The 18,093-nt window shown below is 39.0% G+C and overlaps 1 protein-coding gene across 3 annotated transcripts in view; it reads right to left on the reverse strand.

Annotated features, from left to right (window-relative positions):
* Positions 1–18,093, reverse strand: part of DOCK10 (dedicator of cytokinesis 10) — a 115,856-nt gene that overhangs the window by 53,176 nt on the left and 44,587 nt on the right. For 2 of the 3 annotated variants that reach the window (XM_057366876.1, XM_057366875.1), the window contains exons 1-3: positions 3,357–3,547; positions 2,485–2,607; positions 1,762–1,844 (exon numbers count right to left, since the gene is read on the reverse strand). In XM_057366876.1, coding sequence (XP_057222859.1) covers positions 1,762–1,844; positions 2,485–2,607; positions 3,357–3,476 — 326 coding nt within the window. In that variant the 5' untranslated portion in view covers positions 3,477–3,547. Of the gene's footprint in view, positions 1–1,761; positions 1,845–2,484; positions 2,608–3,356; positions 3,579–5,096; positions 5,253–6,140; positions 6,225–7,817; positions 7,904–9,531; positions 9,716–12,825; positions 12,961–13,228; positions 13,364–13,681; positions 13,755–17,455; positions 17,539–18,093 lie in introns of those variants that run through there. The other variant, XM_057366877.1, reaches the window with a different exon arrangement.

Below are 18,093 nucleotides of genomic sequence, written 5' to 3' on the forward strand. Positions count from 1 at the left end.
AGCCCAAATCCTGCTCCTGCCCACTCCCTCTCACCACAAGGCAACCAGGGARTGATGCTTGGAGAATCCTATGGAAGGAAAACACACTTCTTTCCAAATTAAAAGAAAATMTTTCTGTATTTTATTTGTGGCRGGATTTGCTGAAGCTGTGGAAGAATGTTCTAGTCTTCTTTTTACACACAAGTGCCGGGCCAGACCCTGAGCCAGTTAAAATCATCACACCACCTAAAGATAGCTACAGCCAGGGCTGAGTTGCAGAGCACATCACTGATGGGATTGCACAGTGCACAGGCAGGCAGGACAGGAAGCTCCAGGTCAGTCTGTGCCAAGCCTGCACCTCCTGCCATTGCAGTYTGTTACATGGGAAAAGTGTCTCTATCAACCCATCAATATGGCTTTGATGAATGGTCCTTTGGCTACACAGAAATAGCAATATTTATGAGTATCCTTGAGCTTGCAATGACAGATCAGAACACATTATCTGCCTTTCCCTGGAGCACTCACTTATCTCTTCTCTTCTTACTGGATATTGATAAAAAAAGTAGGCAAATAAAAAACAAATGAACCCTTCAAACGGCCATACCTCTCTGCATGTTTTCTTGTTTGCCACCTAAGCCCCATATTCTAAAATCAACAGCTTTCCCCTGCACATATCTTGGGAAATGATGCCCTTGTGGGCACAGAGCTCTCTCTCATAGCCATAGGCAAGGCCACAATGTGACTTTTTCACCCAGCACTTGCTCTTTTCTTCTCCCTACAGCTTCAGGCAGCTCTTCACCTGGCCTGCTACTGTGAGAACAGAAGCCACACAGAAAGTGGAATATTGTCATTTGGCAATTGACAGTTTTCCTTTTTATAGAGAATATAAATTCTATTCCCCGCTCTACACATGGCAGAAAGAAGGGAGATACACRGGAGGGTCTCCATCAGGGAGCTCTCTCATCCCAGTAAGCTGAAGAAATTACACAAGACTGAGAAAGAAAAAAAGGAGAGGACAGAGAAAGAACTGACATTGAAAACTAAAGGGAGAACAAATGGAAAAAAAAGGCATATTTGGTAAAAGGGGATCAAAAGGCCACAGGGGTGCCTCAATCTTGAGGTGTGACCAGCAAGAAATTATACAGGAGAGAGAGAAAGAACAAAAATCCATTACTGCCACAGCACTGACCTGCAAAAAAATCCAACTGACCTGCCAAATGAGAAAATAAAAGTTCTCCATCACCTACTAACCATGAAAAATGCAAGAGCACCTGACCCACAATCCCCCAAAGCACTTCAAGTCCTTGGTTAGATTTTTCTTAAAACTTGACAAGCATCAAAACAAGAACAGAACTTCACACTTGCACCTACTTTCTAGGTGGCCACCGCAACTTTATTTAATATCACAATTATCTTTGCAGGAAATTCTTGAGAGAACTGTGACTTTGAAATCTCTTTGGTAATTTGTAATGCTCAATAAACGGTGGAGCTCACAATAAATTGATATTCTGTCAGCTACCTTTGCTATTCCCTGGCAACTTCACTGCATACCTGAAGAAAAGATTCCACCACAGTACCATTTAATGAGCACGTAACTGACATTTAGCTGTGAGAAAAATAGGGCAGTGAAACAAAAAAACTGCAGGATATTTTAGGGTCCTGGACCAGAGAGAAAGCTTTGCTTAGCCTCAGGCAGAAAAAGTGGAAAAGAATAAAAGGATAGAAGTCCAAGATTATAAGCTATAAGGTGCTTATAAAATCATGAAAAGAATGAATACATACCTCACTGACCAAGCAAATGGCATACGGTATTTCCCCAGCTTGCTGCAGAACTGTTTATTGGATTTTAACACTTTCTGTGCACACTGCAAAAAAGGAAATGTAAATTATTTCATCAATATAATTTYAAGACCTGAACTGCTACACAGTACATACAAGTACTTCTCTGTTGAAGAGGCTATAGTGCTCCTAAAATAATTTGGCCTGACAGTGTCCATAACAAAAGGTTCCAGGGTGGCCAGCAGAGACATCACAAGACAAATATGATGCTGTTGAGAAATTAAAGCCTATCACCACTTCTTTAGTGAGAACTCAGCATCTTTAGTGAGAATAACAGCATTAAAGCTGTTATTCCAGTTTCCTGTAATTACCCAAAGAAGTGCAGTGCCTGCTCACAGAGACAGACAGAGGCCAGCCCTGACTTTACTCATGTACAAAGTTCAGGAGTTCATAATTTCTAAAAGATTGCTGAAAGATAATATCCTTGTACTGAGGCATAACTAGCACAGGAATGCACCAAAAAGGGATTTTTGCAAACAAAATGGTGCTTCATGCATTGATTGATTGAGCCAGTGGAACTTGGTACATTTGCTTTGTGGGGCTCCTGGGAGCTTGTCCTGCTCAGCAACCCCACACTGCTGAGATTTGTCAGCACGATTAGCARTGCCTTCAGCTTCCAACAGGCTGGAGCTCACAGAGAAGGAGCTGATGCTCCTGTTACATTACCTTAAAAGAATCAGGATTCTTAATGTAAGGTTCGGCACCGCTGGCAATGTTTCCTGTAAGCACCTTTTCTATTTTTGCCACTAGTACAATCTCAGAGTGAGGATTACTTATGGAGAAAAGAGCCTGTGGATAAAAGAGAGAAAGTTCAAAAGTGTACAGCTACACTGGAGAAAGGAAATACTGCCAGTGGCTCCGTGTTGATGGAAACAGCAACAAACCAAATCCACAAAGGATTATTAAGGATTATTATCTCTACTTATTTAACACAGCCAGATGGAAAAGAAAATCTTTGTGCTAGTGCTGAAGTCAGCTTGTGCACATGCAGCACCTTGCAAAGAGACTGACTGGAGCCAAAAAGCAGCGTGAGCACGTGGCATGGCCCAACCTAACTGCTCCTTCCTGGGTAGCACCTAAAAACTGGCCTGAATCAGTCATTCCTCAGGGAGAGAAATGAGCAGAAAAGGCAACACATTCTGCTTCAGCACACAGCTTACAACAACAGCAACAATGTGGAAGCACTTTGAGATTATTGCAGCATTTAGGKGCTGCTTTGAGATGAGATTTTGTTTGGCTGGTTGGGAGAGGTCAGCAAATGGACCCAAAGAACACAGAAAATACAGGTGGTTTCTCTAAACAAGAAACACTAACTTTYATCACAGTTAAATTGTAAATGGTGTGTGCAGGGGGCTCAGACAGCAAGTGGTTGTGCATAACTGACACACAAAAAGAGAATTTTATTGAAAACAAGAATCACTGGTAGTATACATAAACTTTCCAGTAGAGCCACATAAACTCTCCAATGGAAAAAGAGCACTACTGAGCTAAAATAAGTCACACGAGTCACCAAGCCATGCAAGTCACATGTGGAATACCTGTTTGGGGTATTTCAGCCACTCTTCTGGGAACCCTTTGACCCGTGGTTCTTCCATGACATTTGAGTCAATATTTTCAACTCCACCATTTTCAAATGGACACGAGGAACTGGAAATCATCCGTCTGACAAGAGTGTGGTTCAAATCCACATGAAAATCAGCAGAGATCTTCCTGCCATCTCTGACATCATACAGTGCTACACTCACAAAGAAAGGCTCTACCTGGAGAAAATACCAGAAATAGAATATAGCAGTAACTGAGACAATGGGGGTAACAGCTCTTTTTTAAGAGTTTTTGCAATTAGAAAAAAAAGTMAACAAATATTATAAAAAGATTATGAGATGCATTAAAAACACAYGCTTGCACACACTCCAGATTAGTTTCCAACTTAGATTTTAGGGGKTTTTAAAGATAGTTTGTTGACAGGRTGCCAGAAGAGGAATTGACAGCTTAGAAACTCACWGAATCAAAACCAAATAGATAACTAATTACTAGGGTAAATGAATAGAGCCCCAGAAAATACACTGCAGGATTTTCAAAATGTAGATTCAGAGCCACTATAAAAGAGGGAAGAGTGAGTGTGGGCTTTCCAGGGATCGGCAGAAATGCAACACAAAGATGACAAATGTAAGTAGATGCAAAATGTTTACTGGTACAAACACAAAAGCGTGGGTGTATTATTCTGTGGGAAACACATGTTCCATTTTGCTGGGAAAGCAAGAGCATTCAAACCACTCTGACAGTGCCCACTTATCACATGGCATGGTACCAGGGAATTCAGTCCTGTGACTCAAAGTAACCTCCAGAGAGCACCCATAGTTCTGATGGAATAAATCAGCCTCAGAGWAACACCACCTGAGCTGTCCAGAAATCAGAACCTGAAACTGTGGAGATAAAGAGCAGTGCACAGCAGGTACATGTTCTGTGCTTTTTCAGCCTCTGCAGTGAATATTGCATGCCCTTGGTGCAGTTATCGTGACTTTATTTAAACAGTTATTCCAGTCTGCCAAAAAAAGATATTGATTACATCAGGCTGAATTTGCACTCACTGTAGAGGTCATCTTCAAATGAAAAACAAACAAATCAACAAACAAAATCAATGCCTCATATGTAATATATGGAAGTGGAGTTGTTGGGACACTGATGTCTCATAACTTCCCTGCTTCAGAGAACTAACCAGAAGCTATAGACTGACATCTGCATCTCATTTTGCCCTTTTTCTCTTACAGTAAGAATAAGCAAAATTTTCTGTTTTGTCCTGGTTTTAGCTGGATTTTTCCACTAGATGAAACATCCTGTCCTTTCTATTTTGCCTTCTCTCCTGTAACTTTATCTGCCTGGTTCCTGGTCTCTCTCCGAAAAACAGAAAAAAAACCCCCAATTCACCAGCAATTGATATTCAATTGCCTCCCTACATAAGTCTCAGGGGTTTAAATTTCTTCTTCTTATAGCAGTTGTTGAGAATCCTCAAGGATTTAAACATTTTTAATTCTCTACTGAACAGCAGCTGAAAGTCTGCAATCTAAATCAGGTTCAAAATATCTACTGCAAAGTGAATCAGTTTCAGTATTCAGTCCAAAGGGATGGTCAGGGGAGAAGAAGTGAATGCAGTATGAATGTGTGATACAGCTTTCCTTTCACTTCTCTTTCCAAAGTAACACCTGCACAGAAAGATAGAAAAAGAAGAAAAAAAAAGGAAACAAAAAGAGAAAAATCATAGGGAAATAAGAAAGGCTTACATTGGTTAAAGGATCATTTTCATTCTCAGTAACACAGGCCTGGAGATTCAAACTGAGGGATTTGCAGGTTATCAGGATCCTCTTTGCAGGCTTTTCTTCAAATGGCTTTATCACTGAGTTTGTCCCTGGAAACTCCTTTTTCTGAGGATTCAATGCCTGAAATAAGTTGGGCAATTTGTTATACACAGCAAAAAGCATCATATTCCAAAACTAAGTAAGCTTTTTAAAGGTCTTTCCAATCCCTGAAGCACCTGAAAGCCTCAAAAAGTCACTGTTGGTATTCACTGTTGGTATCTTCATATTACTACAGTAACTGAGTACTATTCCTAATTTACAGATTGGGAAGCAAACCAGAAAGATTGCCTGAGGACGTATATCATGTCAGAGGCAGAATTAGGGATTCAAATTAGACTTTCTATATTTTCAGAACAGACTTTTTTCTCATTTACTTACTGGTTTTGAAACTTCAGCTTTTAGTCTCCTCCTATAGATTAAAAACCCTCACATTTTCAGATTATTAACACCACATTTTAGAATGAGATTCCAGGCATTTCCCTCTTTTCCARTCACTTACCACATCACTATTTCAATTCACTTAATACTTTTAATAAAGGCCTTACAGTTGATTGACAGCAGACTCAAGTTTAAACATACACTGATCCCACTGTTACTTAAGCCTTCTTTTTAAGTAAAATAAAATTTCTATTTAAATCACATTCAGTGGAAGAAATAACATTCTTTGAGTCCTGACATTAAATGATAAACTTTGCTTTAACACTTGTTTTAAGCTAATTCAGAGCTCAGCTCCACTGTAGTGGATGACCTCCAGAGGTCACTGCCACCCTGAGCCACTCTGCAATGCCAGCACAGAAATCTCTGTGGATTACAGAYACCTCCCCTCCTTCACAGCTGAAGCCTGGGCTATACCAAATTGCTTACAGAAGTGCAGCCCACTCTGCTGACTCAGCTAACCCAGTTATTTTGTGCACCCTGTATTCAAAAACTTTCAAGAATTTGACAAAAAAAAAAATTAAAATCGCTTACTGCTATATCAGGATCCAAAGAGAAAAGGTTTAGCCGCTCTGTRTTTCGAGAAGCTTTCACTGTTTCTTCTGTTTCTGTGATGTACTGTGGTGACAGATAATAAATTAGTTTTCTGCACAAGAACAGAAATCCATAGATTTGTTAGACTTCTAAATGAAAGATCAATGTTTCACTCATAACAACATTTCCCACTTCTGCAGCAGTTATCCAAAGCACCCCAAGCACTCTTTGCTTGTGGAGCAGGCATTTTCAGGCCATGACACACCTCTAAAGAATCCCAAAATAGATCAATTAAGTAATTCAAGTTTTTGTTACGTCCATGTATCCTATCCATTGAGTAAGATGTCAGATCACTGCATTAAATCCAGTTTAGAGATTCCTAAGCTGAGGGAAATAAACCCCCAACAAACCAGTGCCACAGAAAGACCCCTGTGGCAGGGGAGGGCAGAAAGGGGAGCAGCAGATGTCCTGGGCACACACACACAGACTGCAGTGTCACCCCAAGGCAAGGCTGGGAGTCCTCTCCCACCCACCCTCGGCCACAGGGTAGGATCAGACACCCCATTTCCTGCAAGCTCTCTGACAAAACCTGCTCATCCTCCTGAAGCCTCCTGGGACTTTCCTAGCCTGCCTTCTAAAAATGTATCCTTACGTCTAACTGAGAACTTTTTTCCTCGCTATTCAAGCTCATTTATTCAATATGCAAATTAAGCCCTACACATTCCCTTCCCCTCAAGGATCCCTTGGGACAGTTCTCAATTTTTTTCTCAGTCTAAATGTGCTCAATTCCTTCAATCTTTCTTTGCACTTTGATCTTCCCTAACTTCCTCTTATTTTATTTTTTAACCTCTGAACTATTAACAGACACTCTGCTGCCCTTAATACATAAACTCCATTTTATATGGTTGGTTGTTTTGTTTTCATTTTGTTTGACGATATGATTTTTTTTATTCTCTTTTACATTCTAGGCAAACACTTCACATATATGAATATGACCTASAGTAAAATTCTGTCCTCAATTGCACAGACAGCTTTCAGTTCAAATCTGTGCGAGTAACATTCTCAAAGAGCATTTGGCTGTGCAGGCAGGCAGTATCTGCAGCAGCTCACTGGCAGAAGGCTACAAACAGATTGTACATTTGTTTCAGAGAAAGCAGTGAAGCATTTCCAATCTAGCTTTTCATTAAAAAGCTTCTTAGCACCATCTACAATTATCTCATCCACATGAAGCAGTTTATGAGCTCCAGAGGACAAAATGCCTCCCCTGATAGCACAWGCATCTTTCAATGAACTTACAGAAGGCAACGAGCAGTTTGGAGCTCCTCTCCTTGCCACTCACACAGGAAATCTTGGCTCTCCAAGGGCCAAACTCTTTTGAAATGCAGTTAAGATGAGCAAATATTTCACAGATAACAGACCCTTACTTCACAGGTCTAAATCACAATACTCTGTGGAACATCTACTTTCCTTACATCTGGTGGAGATTTTCTCACTTAAACAAAAGGATTASTTGTTCAGAAAGATTATTCCTGTAATTTGTTGTGTTTTCAACAATTGCAATGGACTGTGCTATATTTTTCAACCTTTCATAATGTTAATGATCACCTATTGGCTGGCATTTTTCACCTAGGAAGTTCTTTCCACTAAACTTGTAAAGAAAAACATAACAACCATTACTTTTGCAAARTCTGGGTGCAGCATGTTCTCTGACGAATCTGCCTCATCTTGAGAGCAATCATAATTCACCAAAACTTCTGCAGGGTCTTGAAGAAAAAAATACACAAAATTACTTTATTATTCTTGACATTACCAGATAAACCCCCCTACTCCCAAGTTATTTCTTTTTATTCCCTTCAGTTTCATCAGTCTCTCAAAGAGAAGCGATGCTCAGGTAAACCTCTGTCCTCCCCAACCTCATCTCCCACTGCAGTGCTGCTCACTGTAACTTAGTCTATATTTAAACCCAATATAAAAATATAAATATAAAATTAAATATAAAAAGTTATATTGGAACTGTAGATCCAAACAACAGGCCTGATAGTTCAGTGAAACATCCAACACATTCATTCATGACAAAGACATTTTTAATTTCAGTCCATTCTGATGTAACACCAAGGGTTTGTCAGCCTAAAGATTCAGGATTCCCAGCAAAGGAGGTGTTCAGTGAGGCAGGCAGGACCTTACCTGCTCTTTGGGAGAGGGAGGGATGCAGTCTGGACTCCCTGAGCTGCAAATCAGTGGATCCAGAGAGCAGCACTGTGCACCAGCCCTGTGCTTCACTCAGCTCACCAGGGAGTGCTGTTTGCACGAGGTAACTCAGCCCCACGTGAAAGGAGTCATTTAAGCCCCTCCTTGCCAATAAAGCCTCATGTCTTTTCACAAGTTAACTCCATAGCACATTCCTGTTGCTTGTTATCAGCTTTTTTTACCATCAGAGACTTCTGTTTTCTGTTAGCCTGTGTTTTTGACCTTTTATGCATATATTTCTTCCTGTTTCATTAATATCCCTTATGGGTGGGATTTTCAAAAGTACTTCTCTGGTTCTCAAGTGCAAGTCTCTTGTGTGTCCAAGCTACAAAAACATCTTTGGCTAGATGAAGAGTATCCTGTCCTTCCAAAATTAGAACTTATTATAAACACCAGGCTAAAGAGTTCAATTAGCTCTGAACATCCATAGGATTCATGTGCATGTGGATTCAAAGCTTTGACTCAGCTCAGAGCACACACATTTTACATCTGTATTAAGGTTTTGAGTGTTTTCAGCCTTAGAATTTCAGCTGGAGTTCATCCAAACTGAATGTGGATTTATTATGTGGGGGAATGAGTTAGTGCCACACGAAGACTGCAGTGTAACAGAGCATCCAATTCCTYCTTCCACAGTGAAAGCAAAAAGCAAGAAGTAAAAGTCAATAAGCTTTCAGAGAACGAGCCATACACCACAGCTGGGGTTTCTTTTTTTTTAAATTATCAGCTCCAGATTTTTAAAGAAAACAAAATGSTGGAAAAAGAACTGATCTAACCACTCTCCAGCACAAAACTCTTTTAAACCTTCAGAGTTCCAGGACAGTAAAACACAAAGWATCAGCAAGATCATTGACAGAGAGGACTAAATTTGAAAAAGAGCTGCATCTGCAAAGTGGAGCCACGTTGCTCCTGCTGACTTTGTGGGAACAGCTTTACCTCCCCTCCAGCCTTTGAAAGTGATCTGAGAGGAGTTAGCTGACATTGTTCAGGGATTGCCAAGACTGGTGCTGCTTCTTCAGAAATCAATAGGTACAGAATCCATTACAGACTCAGGCAGTTAAAATGATTAAATACCGATATGAAGGTTCCACTTTTTTCACTTGTTGAAAATAAAACCCCAACAATACAAGAGATTTTTCACTCTTACCAAGTCTCAGATCAGTGAGATCTGCACTCTTCCTCTCCTGAACWGTCCCCTCTGGATTTATTTGCAGGATTTTGTTGAGAGTGAAAATCCAGTCATCCATATCCTGCTCATTTTCAGCTGCCAGCACAAAGTATGTGAGGTCATTCATTTTCAACTCAAAGGCATGTTTCCTAAGCCTGTTATTCTGTTGGAACAAAAGGAATATAAAAATAAACACTAGAACAAATACAAAAAGGTACTGAAAAAGGCATCCATAAGAYGGACTTGTATACATCCACTCCTTAAAAATTAMATYSRMKSAARYTTSMKYSRATKTAAAGAAAATCCAAGTAGTTCAATATTAACACAGATTTATGTCAATTTGTGCATTTAAGTGCTTCTGTGGCCAAACACGTCCTATACTTAGCCACAGGAACCTAAGATGGACAATATTCCAGAAGGGAACACMTCCCATGTGGAACAAAAAAAGGTCTCTGGTCACAAAGTGCAGCATTGGTACAGAAGTTGGAGTGGGCTGGAGAGAACAGCTCTAAAGTCTCTTACACTATTCCAGCACACCAGACATGCMAAAAGATAAACCAAAGTACTGCTAAGTCTCAGAAATATTTGAGGGATAGTGGGACCAGGACTTTCCAGAAGATTGCAACAGGACAAATTCCTGCACAGCAACTATTACAATGGGTGCTTTCCACTACTTTTTTTAGAAGGATTTTAAAAACAACTTAGGGGATTTCAGCCATTTTTCACCAAAGGCAAAGGTGAGYTATAGTGCTGGTCAATCATTGCAATGCCATCTTTTTCAAGCACAAAATCAGAACAAATGCTCATGATGCCGGGAATAGATTGAATTCTGAAATCTGTTCTGTATCACCAGATTTTACCGGCAGCAGATGATGAGTCTATCAATTTCTGCCATAAGAATTAACAGGTACTCAGTTACTGAAACAGCTCAATATAATTAAACAAAGTGATGGGATCTAACATAGTGTGCTTTATTTCTCAAATTTACCAAATTCTTAGYCTTAAGGAAGAAGTTGCATCAATTTTCTCTCCTTCTTGCTTTCATCTGAAAGAACAGTAATGCATCTCACTCCCTATGGCTTCTACAAACTTTCAAAAGCACTGACAATGGACAACAGTGCCTCTATTTTGGTTTCAATATTCCAGAAGATTGCCATCACTTTGTTGACAGATTTAACCTTGGAGTTAATAACAGACATAAAATAAACAGACATAACTGGCCATTTCACTCCATTTTTTCTTACTCAATAGTCTCAAATGACATGACAGTGGTGTCTTGTAGTTCTGCATATTATAACTATTTTTCTGCACAGTCCTATATGAACAAGTTATTTAGAAGTTCCTAAGACAGATGGTGAGATGATAGCGATACTTTTATTTAAGAGGAACAGAGGCAAAATGTGTTACTGATTAGCAGAGGAGGATGAGAACCCAGGACACTGAGAAGCAAGTTCCATGAACATTTTTTTTCCAGCAGCAGAGATGATTTAGAAGATTCCTACCCAATCTGTTGCTAATCACTTGCTCCAGTTCTTATATTACATGTCATGACCCAGATCAGGAATCAGTTAAGACTGAACTACTTCTTCTGGAGCTACTTGGGTCAAYGGGGTTAGACAAATCTTGGCTTTTCAAACTGACTTGGGATTGTGTGTGTGTRTATGTGTGCATGTGTGCTATTTTTTAGTTCTGCTACTGGAAATTCTCTTGATAGGAACTAATTTTCCTCTCAAGTACTTTATGGAGGTGAATATTCTTTCAGGGTTATCAATTTTAGTTCATTGAACACAAGGTAAGAATAGGGTTGGGTTTTGTAGCAATTGGTTCTTGGGTGGTCAGTATTTTTGCCCAATCCTGAAATCATTGTAATCTTCCAATCATACACTCAAACTAATGTAAAACAAGGATTAAAACTTCACTGAAACCTGGTACTTTTATATAACATCATATAAGGGCTCAGTCAAGGGCTAGAGGTTGAACAGAATTATACAAAGTATCTCAGGAAGTGGCCATTCAAAACTTTTAAAGATAGATTATTTGTAAAGCGGATTACGTATACCAGTTTATGCACAATCCATAAAGAAAAATGCTATGTCTGAACTTCAGAAAGGACCAAAAAAGCATTTAAAATTAATGCATTTATTTTCTGTATTATGTACTTGCCCATATAGACATGGCCAAGATCTTTAAATCAGGTAYTGAAACACAAAATGAATGCATTTATTGTCTATATGATGTACTTCCCCTTACAGACATGGCCAAGATGCTTAAATCAGGCACTGAAAGGCYATCAGACATTATCTAATACAGCAATACATCTTGCATGCTGAATCTTAGGAACATTAGGCAGGGCAGGAAAACTTCAATATCCACATTTCCATCTGCACTTCAGACTTCTGGCAAGCAGATGAGATCTACAGCAAAGTCTTTGTTTCAAATCTAGGGCCAATTATTTTCTTCCTGATCAGTTAACAGGAAAAAAAACAAGGTACCATTTCTCAGTTTGCTCCTCTATAAAACTCCTTCCATATGGTAAATGGACCTTGACTTCTAATCTTCGACACTTAATTTCAAGTTCAAAAATTTCTTCCAGAAGGAAATAGTAYGAGATTCAAAAAAAGGAACTATGAATGAGCTATAAATGAAACATCAGGCTAAGTCTAATGCCTGCAGGGTCATTCTTCCAAAATAACAGCATTGTTTTGGAAACATTTAATGTTTATCTCGAAACAATTTCTCTGGGATGCTTTCTACAAATTAGATATTCAACCTCTATCAAATAGGAGCCTAAAGTCATTAACAGAAACTTAAATAATTTATAGGGTATTAAAACTCATTAAATCACCACKTTCACATCACATTTTTTCACTAAAAATTCAGTTTTACCCAACTCTTTCTCCACATTCTCTGACCTCCCTGTTTAAGCCAGGTTTGATTTTTCAGCCCCATGATTCCAAGTCCAGCACAGACTTTGACAGCTGATGGCATTCACCCCTGGGCTAAGACTCCAACTTCTTGCTAGCGAGGACAGCTCAGATTTGTGAATCCCATACTGAATGTCAAAGAACAATCCCAGGACCTTGTATCTGGGGGCAGGTGAGAGGAGAACCCACCATTCAACCAGTGTGGGACAATTTGGAGGAACACTGTAGGTTTAGAAGGCAGCTTTCATTTCCTGAAACTGATTATTCTATTAATGACTGTGTTCTTCCAGTTGCCTTTTCAAATGCATCCAACAACCAAAACTCTATAATGAAATAAACTGGAACTTACCTGTACGACTCCTGTGCAAGAATCCAAAAAAATACATCCCTTTGGCTCTTTTGATATTTTTTCATCTTTATAAAAGTTCATAATATACGAGTTATCCGACAACTGTGTCAGCTGGAAGTAGCGCTTTTTGAATGACTGAAGTGGTGGGAAAGAAGAAGCATGAAAATCATTGTACTGCAAATTATTTCACTGATACTTTATTCACAGGACTTAAATAACAGGCAATTTCTGACTGCACTTCAATCACACTATTTCACAGACAGCAGAAATATTATTTTATTATCATTTAAAGCAATATAATCAAACCTGAGATATAAACAGCTAAATGACCATGGCAAAAAGTGCACTTCTGTTGGGAGTATAAATCCAAATGAATAAAGAAAGAATAATGTTGTTTCCTTACCCGAACAGTAATGCTATTGTTTACAGTGCTGTTGAAATTCCCTTTATAAAGCCATCCAGACTTGTAAACTCCTGCTGCTAATCCTCCTCCTCCTCCACCTCCACCACCTTTTGAAGATGAGTGGGATGTTGTATCCTATATGGAAGACATGATTAATATTGCATAGACTTGTTTTCTGAATTCCAAGACAAAAGAAAATTGTAATGTGTGAATATCTGCTTGATAAAAAACAACCACCCTTTCATTCCTTTAAAATAAGAAATTATTAATCGCCCTCCCATACAAAGGATGACATGAGACAAAGCTGTTCCACAAATTTCAGAGCTATTTAAAATATGAAATATTTTATAGGAGATAATGATCTTCCATTATAATTCTGTAATTGATATCAAAGTAATAAATAACTTCCTCAGGGTAAAAAAAAACAACCCACACCAAAACCAGAATACATACTTCATCCTTATCCGCATCTTCATGATCGATTTCAAAGGAATGTGATGGCAGTTTCTCTGGTCTACATTCACTTCTGGGAGAAGTGGAAAATGTATTGATTTATTTATCTGTTTGTTTATTAAAACAAATCAAGTGCATGCTATTTCAGGGAGGTAACCACCCTGAGCCCCCATGGCAATATCAGTACACCTTTTGCTGTGACCCTTTAAAATCACCACACTTTTAAAATACTTTTTTCCTAAATGACATGTATTTTTTTCCCCCAAGACTATGAAGCTATAACAGCTCTATACAAATGATGAAATACCAGTTCTTGTTCTCTTTGCTGCTCTTCCACCACAATGGGCACCAAATCCWAAACAATTTCCAAACAAATATTCCATTTAAGTCTGTCACATAAATGAKGCTCACATCTTGAATAGCCTTCTTAACCAAGAACATGAAAACTTTCATCTTCAAGCTTCTACATCACTCCATGATTTCAAGATATTCTTCTCTATTCACTACAAGCACACCCTCCAAGTAATTTTTCAAAATACACAGATGTCTTTTTGATGTGATGCCATTTAAGTTCTTTATACTGTATACTCGAAACCAAAACTGAATATGAAAAAGCAAAGCACTTAAGCATTTGCTTTATTTTAAGCACGCAAATGATTTAGTCTCAGAGTCCTTCTCATGCTGCAGAATTAAACATTAAGTAACAGCCAAATATGCATGATGAAAATTCAAGGGTATTTTTAAATGCAAATAGATTTTTCAGCTCCCTGAAAAGTTCCACCACTTTTCAAATTCCTGAAGATTACAAATTTCATCTTGAAAATTTTCAGTTATCATATGAAAACCTAAAAAACCTGTCATGCTAAAAGCYWTTACTTATCAGGAAGACTGACTTTCCAGAATTTAAAAAAGGTAACTTTTCATTTTTTATTCATTCATASAATAACTGCACATAGGTATTTATAATTAATACTCTGATCTTCCTTATCWCCTCTTCATTTTCCTCATTTCAAAACCAGTGTTGCCATGATGTGCCCATGCCACCAGAAGTGCACACAGAAAACAGCAGTGTTTCATTCTCTCTTTTAGTTTGTTCCAGTTTTGCMATTTATTTAATGGAAACAACTGATCAGTATTTTGAGTAAAAGGAATATTTACAATCCATTGGTATTTCTGACATCTGTAAGATCGTTAATATTCAGAATATTTAAGATGGAAAGCCACTGCAGGTTTTCCAATGCAACCAAGGGCAGCTGTTAAAAATTCTTACATAAACACTCCCTCCTACCTGAAAAAACTCCAAACCAAAAATCCCAAGCCAAATCCCGCCTTTTACAAAAAAAAGGCATCAGACCTGAAACATCTACCAAGTGTTCCAGGTTTGCTATAAACAGCAGCAATAATTTTGCTAATGACTATTTCTGTTCCCAGGCAGACTGTCAGCACAGCACACACCAAGCAACCCCTGTTCTTCCTCCACTTGCTCAAAAGGCAACAACACACCAGCAAAAAGCATAAAACATGGTGTAAAAGGGGTAGTGAGAGCTCACAGAGAGGAATTTATGGGGTAGAAAGAGCTGAGAAAAACCTCCAAGGAGGAACACACTCAGAGAAAAACTAAAGCAATTGCTAAATATCATGGTCACGTCATGTACACCGTGTTAAACTCTTTTCTGGTGACACAGCACTACTGCAGTGGATATGCTGAGTGCTCACTGCCTGCCCCAGGGGCTCAGCATCACACAGCAGCTGCTTTCCAACCAGGAAGGGTCAGGATTCAGCCACAGTAACTTTGATAAGGATCTGCTCCACCGTGCAGCCACACTGCATGACTGTGTGAACCAGCACAGCACAGCCTCAAGCACAGCCAAGCATGAAGTCCTTCAGCAYTGCTGTGTCCCAATAAACACATGGAAAATCCCACAGGGAAGTTCAGCACACCMTCAGTGAAGGGAATTACTTTAGCCACAGYTGGATCTGTATTGTAAACCATGCTYCYTCCCCACMATGCAAAGTTAAACATTTAACACTCATGCAGTGCTCCCCAATACGACTTTCTATAAAGGGATTGATACAAGAAAATGTTCAGATTTCTCAACAGCAAGATTCTTCAAACCAAACAAAAAAGGGGGTAAAAACAGAGCTATCAGCAGTGAGATACAATCCAAGGATGTATCAAGCTACTTTATTTTTCTTGAGAAGATTTAGTGTAAAACACCAAACTTCCTAACACTCATGTGCAAATCAAAGTTGAAAATCCTGGAAACAATATGAAATGAGGTGGACCTCAAAGCATATCTGTTAAAGGTTAAAGCCACAGCAGCTTCCAGCAAACAAAATGCAGACAGCTGCTGCTATAACTTTGTGTCTGAAATATCAACCACCGTGGCACCCAAACCATTCCTAAGTGCTATGTTGTGATAAAGACACAACATCTAATGCCAAGATAATCCTCAGCATGATGCACATTAGGAGGGGGGAAAAAAGTAAAATGCAAGACACCCTGGCACCCTGGAGCATGAACCCATGAAGGCAAATCACATTAARCACCACACTAAAATATCCTTAGCAGAAGAGGATGTATGTAATCAGCTAAAACGTACTTTTGTGCATAGTAATGCACCCACATCTGTCCAATGCATATTTCATAAGAGTGAAGACATTTAAGGTTAAATGGAAAACTGCTGTGCTACAAACATTTTTTCTTGAGCACTAAATGCATTAATTTCCTAAACCAATCAGCAGAACTGGGTACTTAAGAAAGGGYATGTTTATAATCTCTGATTAGCAAAACTGCTCTTAATGGCTTTTTGTACYACCATGTTCACTGTTCATAAAAATACCAACACACAAGAGGCAAGTGCAGCTCTAAGGGAAGGTTTGCAGTGCAAAACCCTCTGAACACAGCATCTAGCTGGGCCATAAGAGCAGTTTATCTGCTTCTGAAGCAATGAAGTCAGTAACTTTTCAATCCATCCCAAGCCTGGATGGGATCCATCCCAMCCATTCATTCCTGTGTTATGTACAGGTAAAAACTTTTTTCATCCAATATCATCATTTTAACGATTCAAATTCCAGAAAAGGAGGCAGTAACACACTTTGGCACTTAGTGGTTTTGTTAACTACTCTCTAAAAACCCTCCTCAGGTGTGGGATACAAACCTTCCAAAAACAGGAATATGGCTRGAAATTCATGCATGCAGGAATGTGAACCAGATTTTTAATTTCTTTCCACTCAAGTCAAGGAACGTGTTCCTGCTCCTTGCAGCACTTTTACAGAGATTTCAATGTTCTGCCTCCAAGCACAGGAGGGATGCTCCTTACCCTGACACCTGCACATCTCTGCAGCCTTGTACCATCAGTGCACCCAGCTCTCCTGTACAATGCAGCTAAAAAACACTGAAATCCTACTCTGTTCCACAGGGTAACTAAAAGGAGAATTAATCCCAGTGAAAGGTGAGTGACATTTATGCATTWTTAAGGAAAACGAAAAGCCACCTCTCCTGTATCAACTGTGCTTTGAATACGCAAATACGCTTGCAAGGATTTGAATCAGCACTAATGGAGTTTGTTGATACTAGYAAATTCTGCAGASTCTTGAACTTTTCTGAAGGACCTTTCCTTCCCCTTTTAAAAAACGCAAGGCACTAAAAATCCGGTGTAGAAAACAAGCACAGTGTAGAAAAGAAAGCACAAATATAGACAAAGCTTAGCAAATGACACAAACCTAAATGGAAAAAAATAATAAAAAAGAAGAACTTATGTGAGTTCTTACTGTGGTAAGTGTCGGAAGTCTTCTGAATACTGTTCATATTTGTAGTTCACAACATGCCAGTGGGAACTGTAGTATTTACAAGCCTAAACAGTAGAAACACAAACAACAACAATAAAATTACTACAAGTGTTTAGATTCAAGAAGTCTAGAGAACTGATAAAGTTCTCAGGAAGCCCATGTGCTACAGAACATATTCTTCTCTTTTGGAGCTGGGTGCTCAGTTCTTAAAGGAAAGCCAGAGTMATAAGTTTCCATATTTTGAAGCACAGTTTCCCTTTAAAATCAAATGCACTGAATCACGCAAGATGGAGGAGGGAGCTGATAGCAATTTAACATGCTTTACTGATTCTCATCTGCTTTCTAGGAAGATCATTAAATTATATATATATTATTATACTGCCCCAAAAGACATGATCTAGTTTAGTCCTGACTTCCTCCCTGGACATTGATTTTGCATTCTTTTYTTTCATCCTGTTTCATTAACTAAGCCTTCAACTGTAAATACATTTGCCTTACTCTTTTTACTCTGTGTTGCAGCACAAACCTTCTTCTTCTGCCCTTCAGGTGTGATCTTTAACCTCTTAGCAACATTCAGGAATATATTAATAGGACTATGATTTTTCACCAGTCTCATGTTC

This window comes from Malurus melanocephalus, unplaced genomic scaffold (assembly GCF_030028575.1).
Source record: "Malurus melanocephalus ecotype Western Australia unplaced genomic scaffold, MMel_1.1 scaffold_73, whole genome shotgun sequence".
NCBI classification, from domain to species: domain Eukaryota; kingdom Metazoa; phylum Chordata; class Aves; order Passeriformes; family Maluridae; genus Malurus; species Malurus melanocephalus.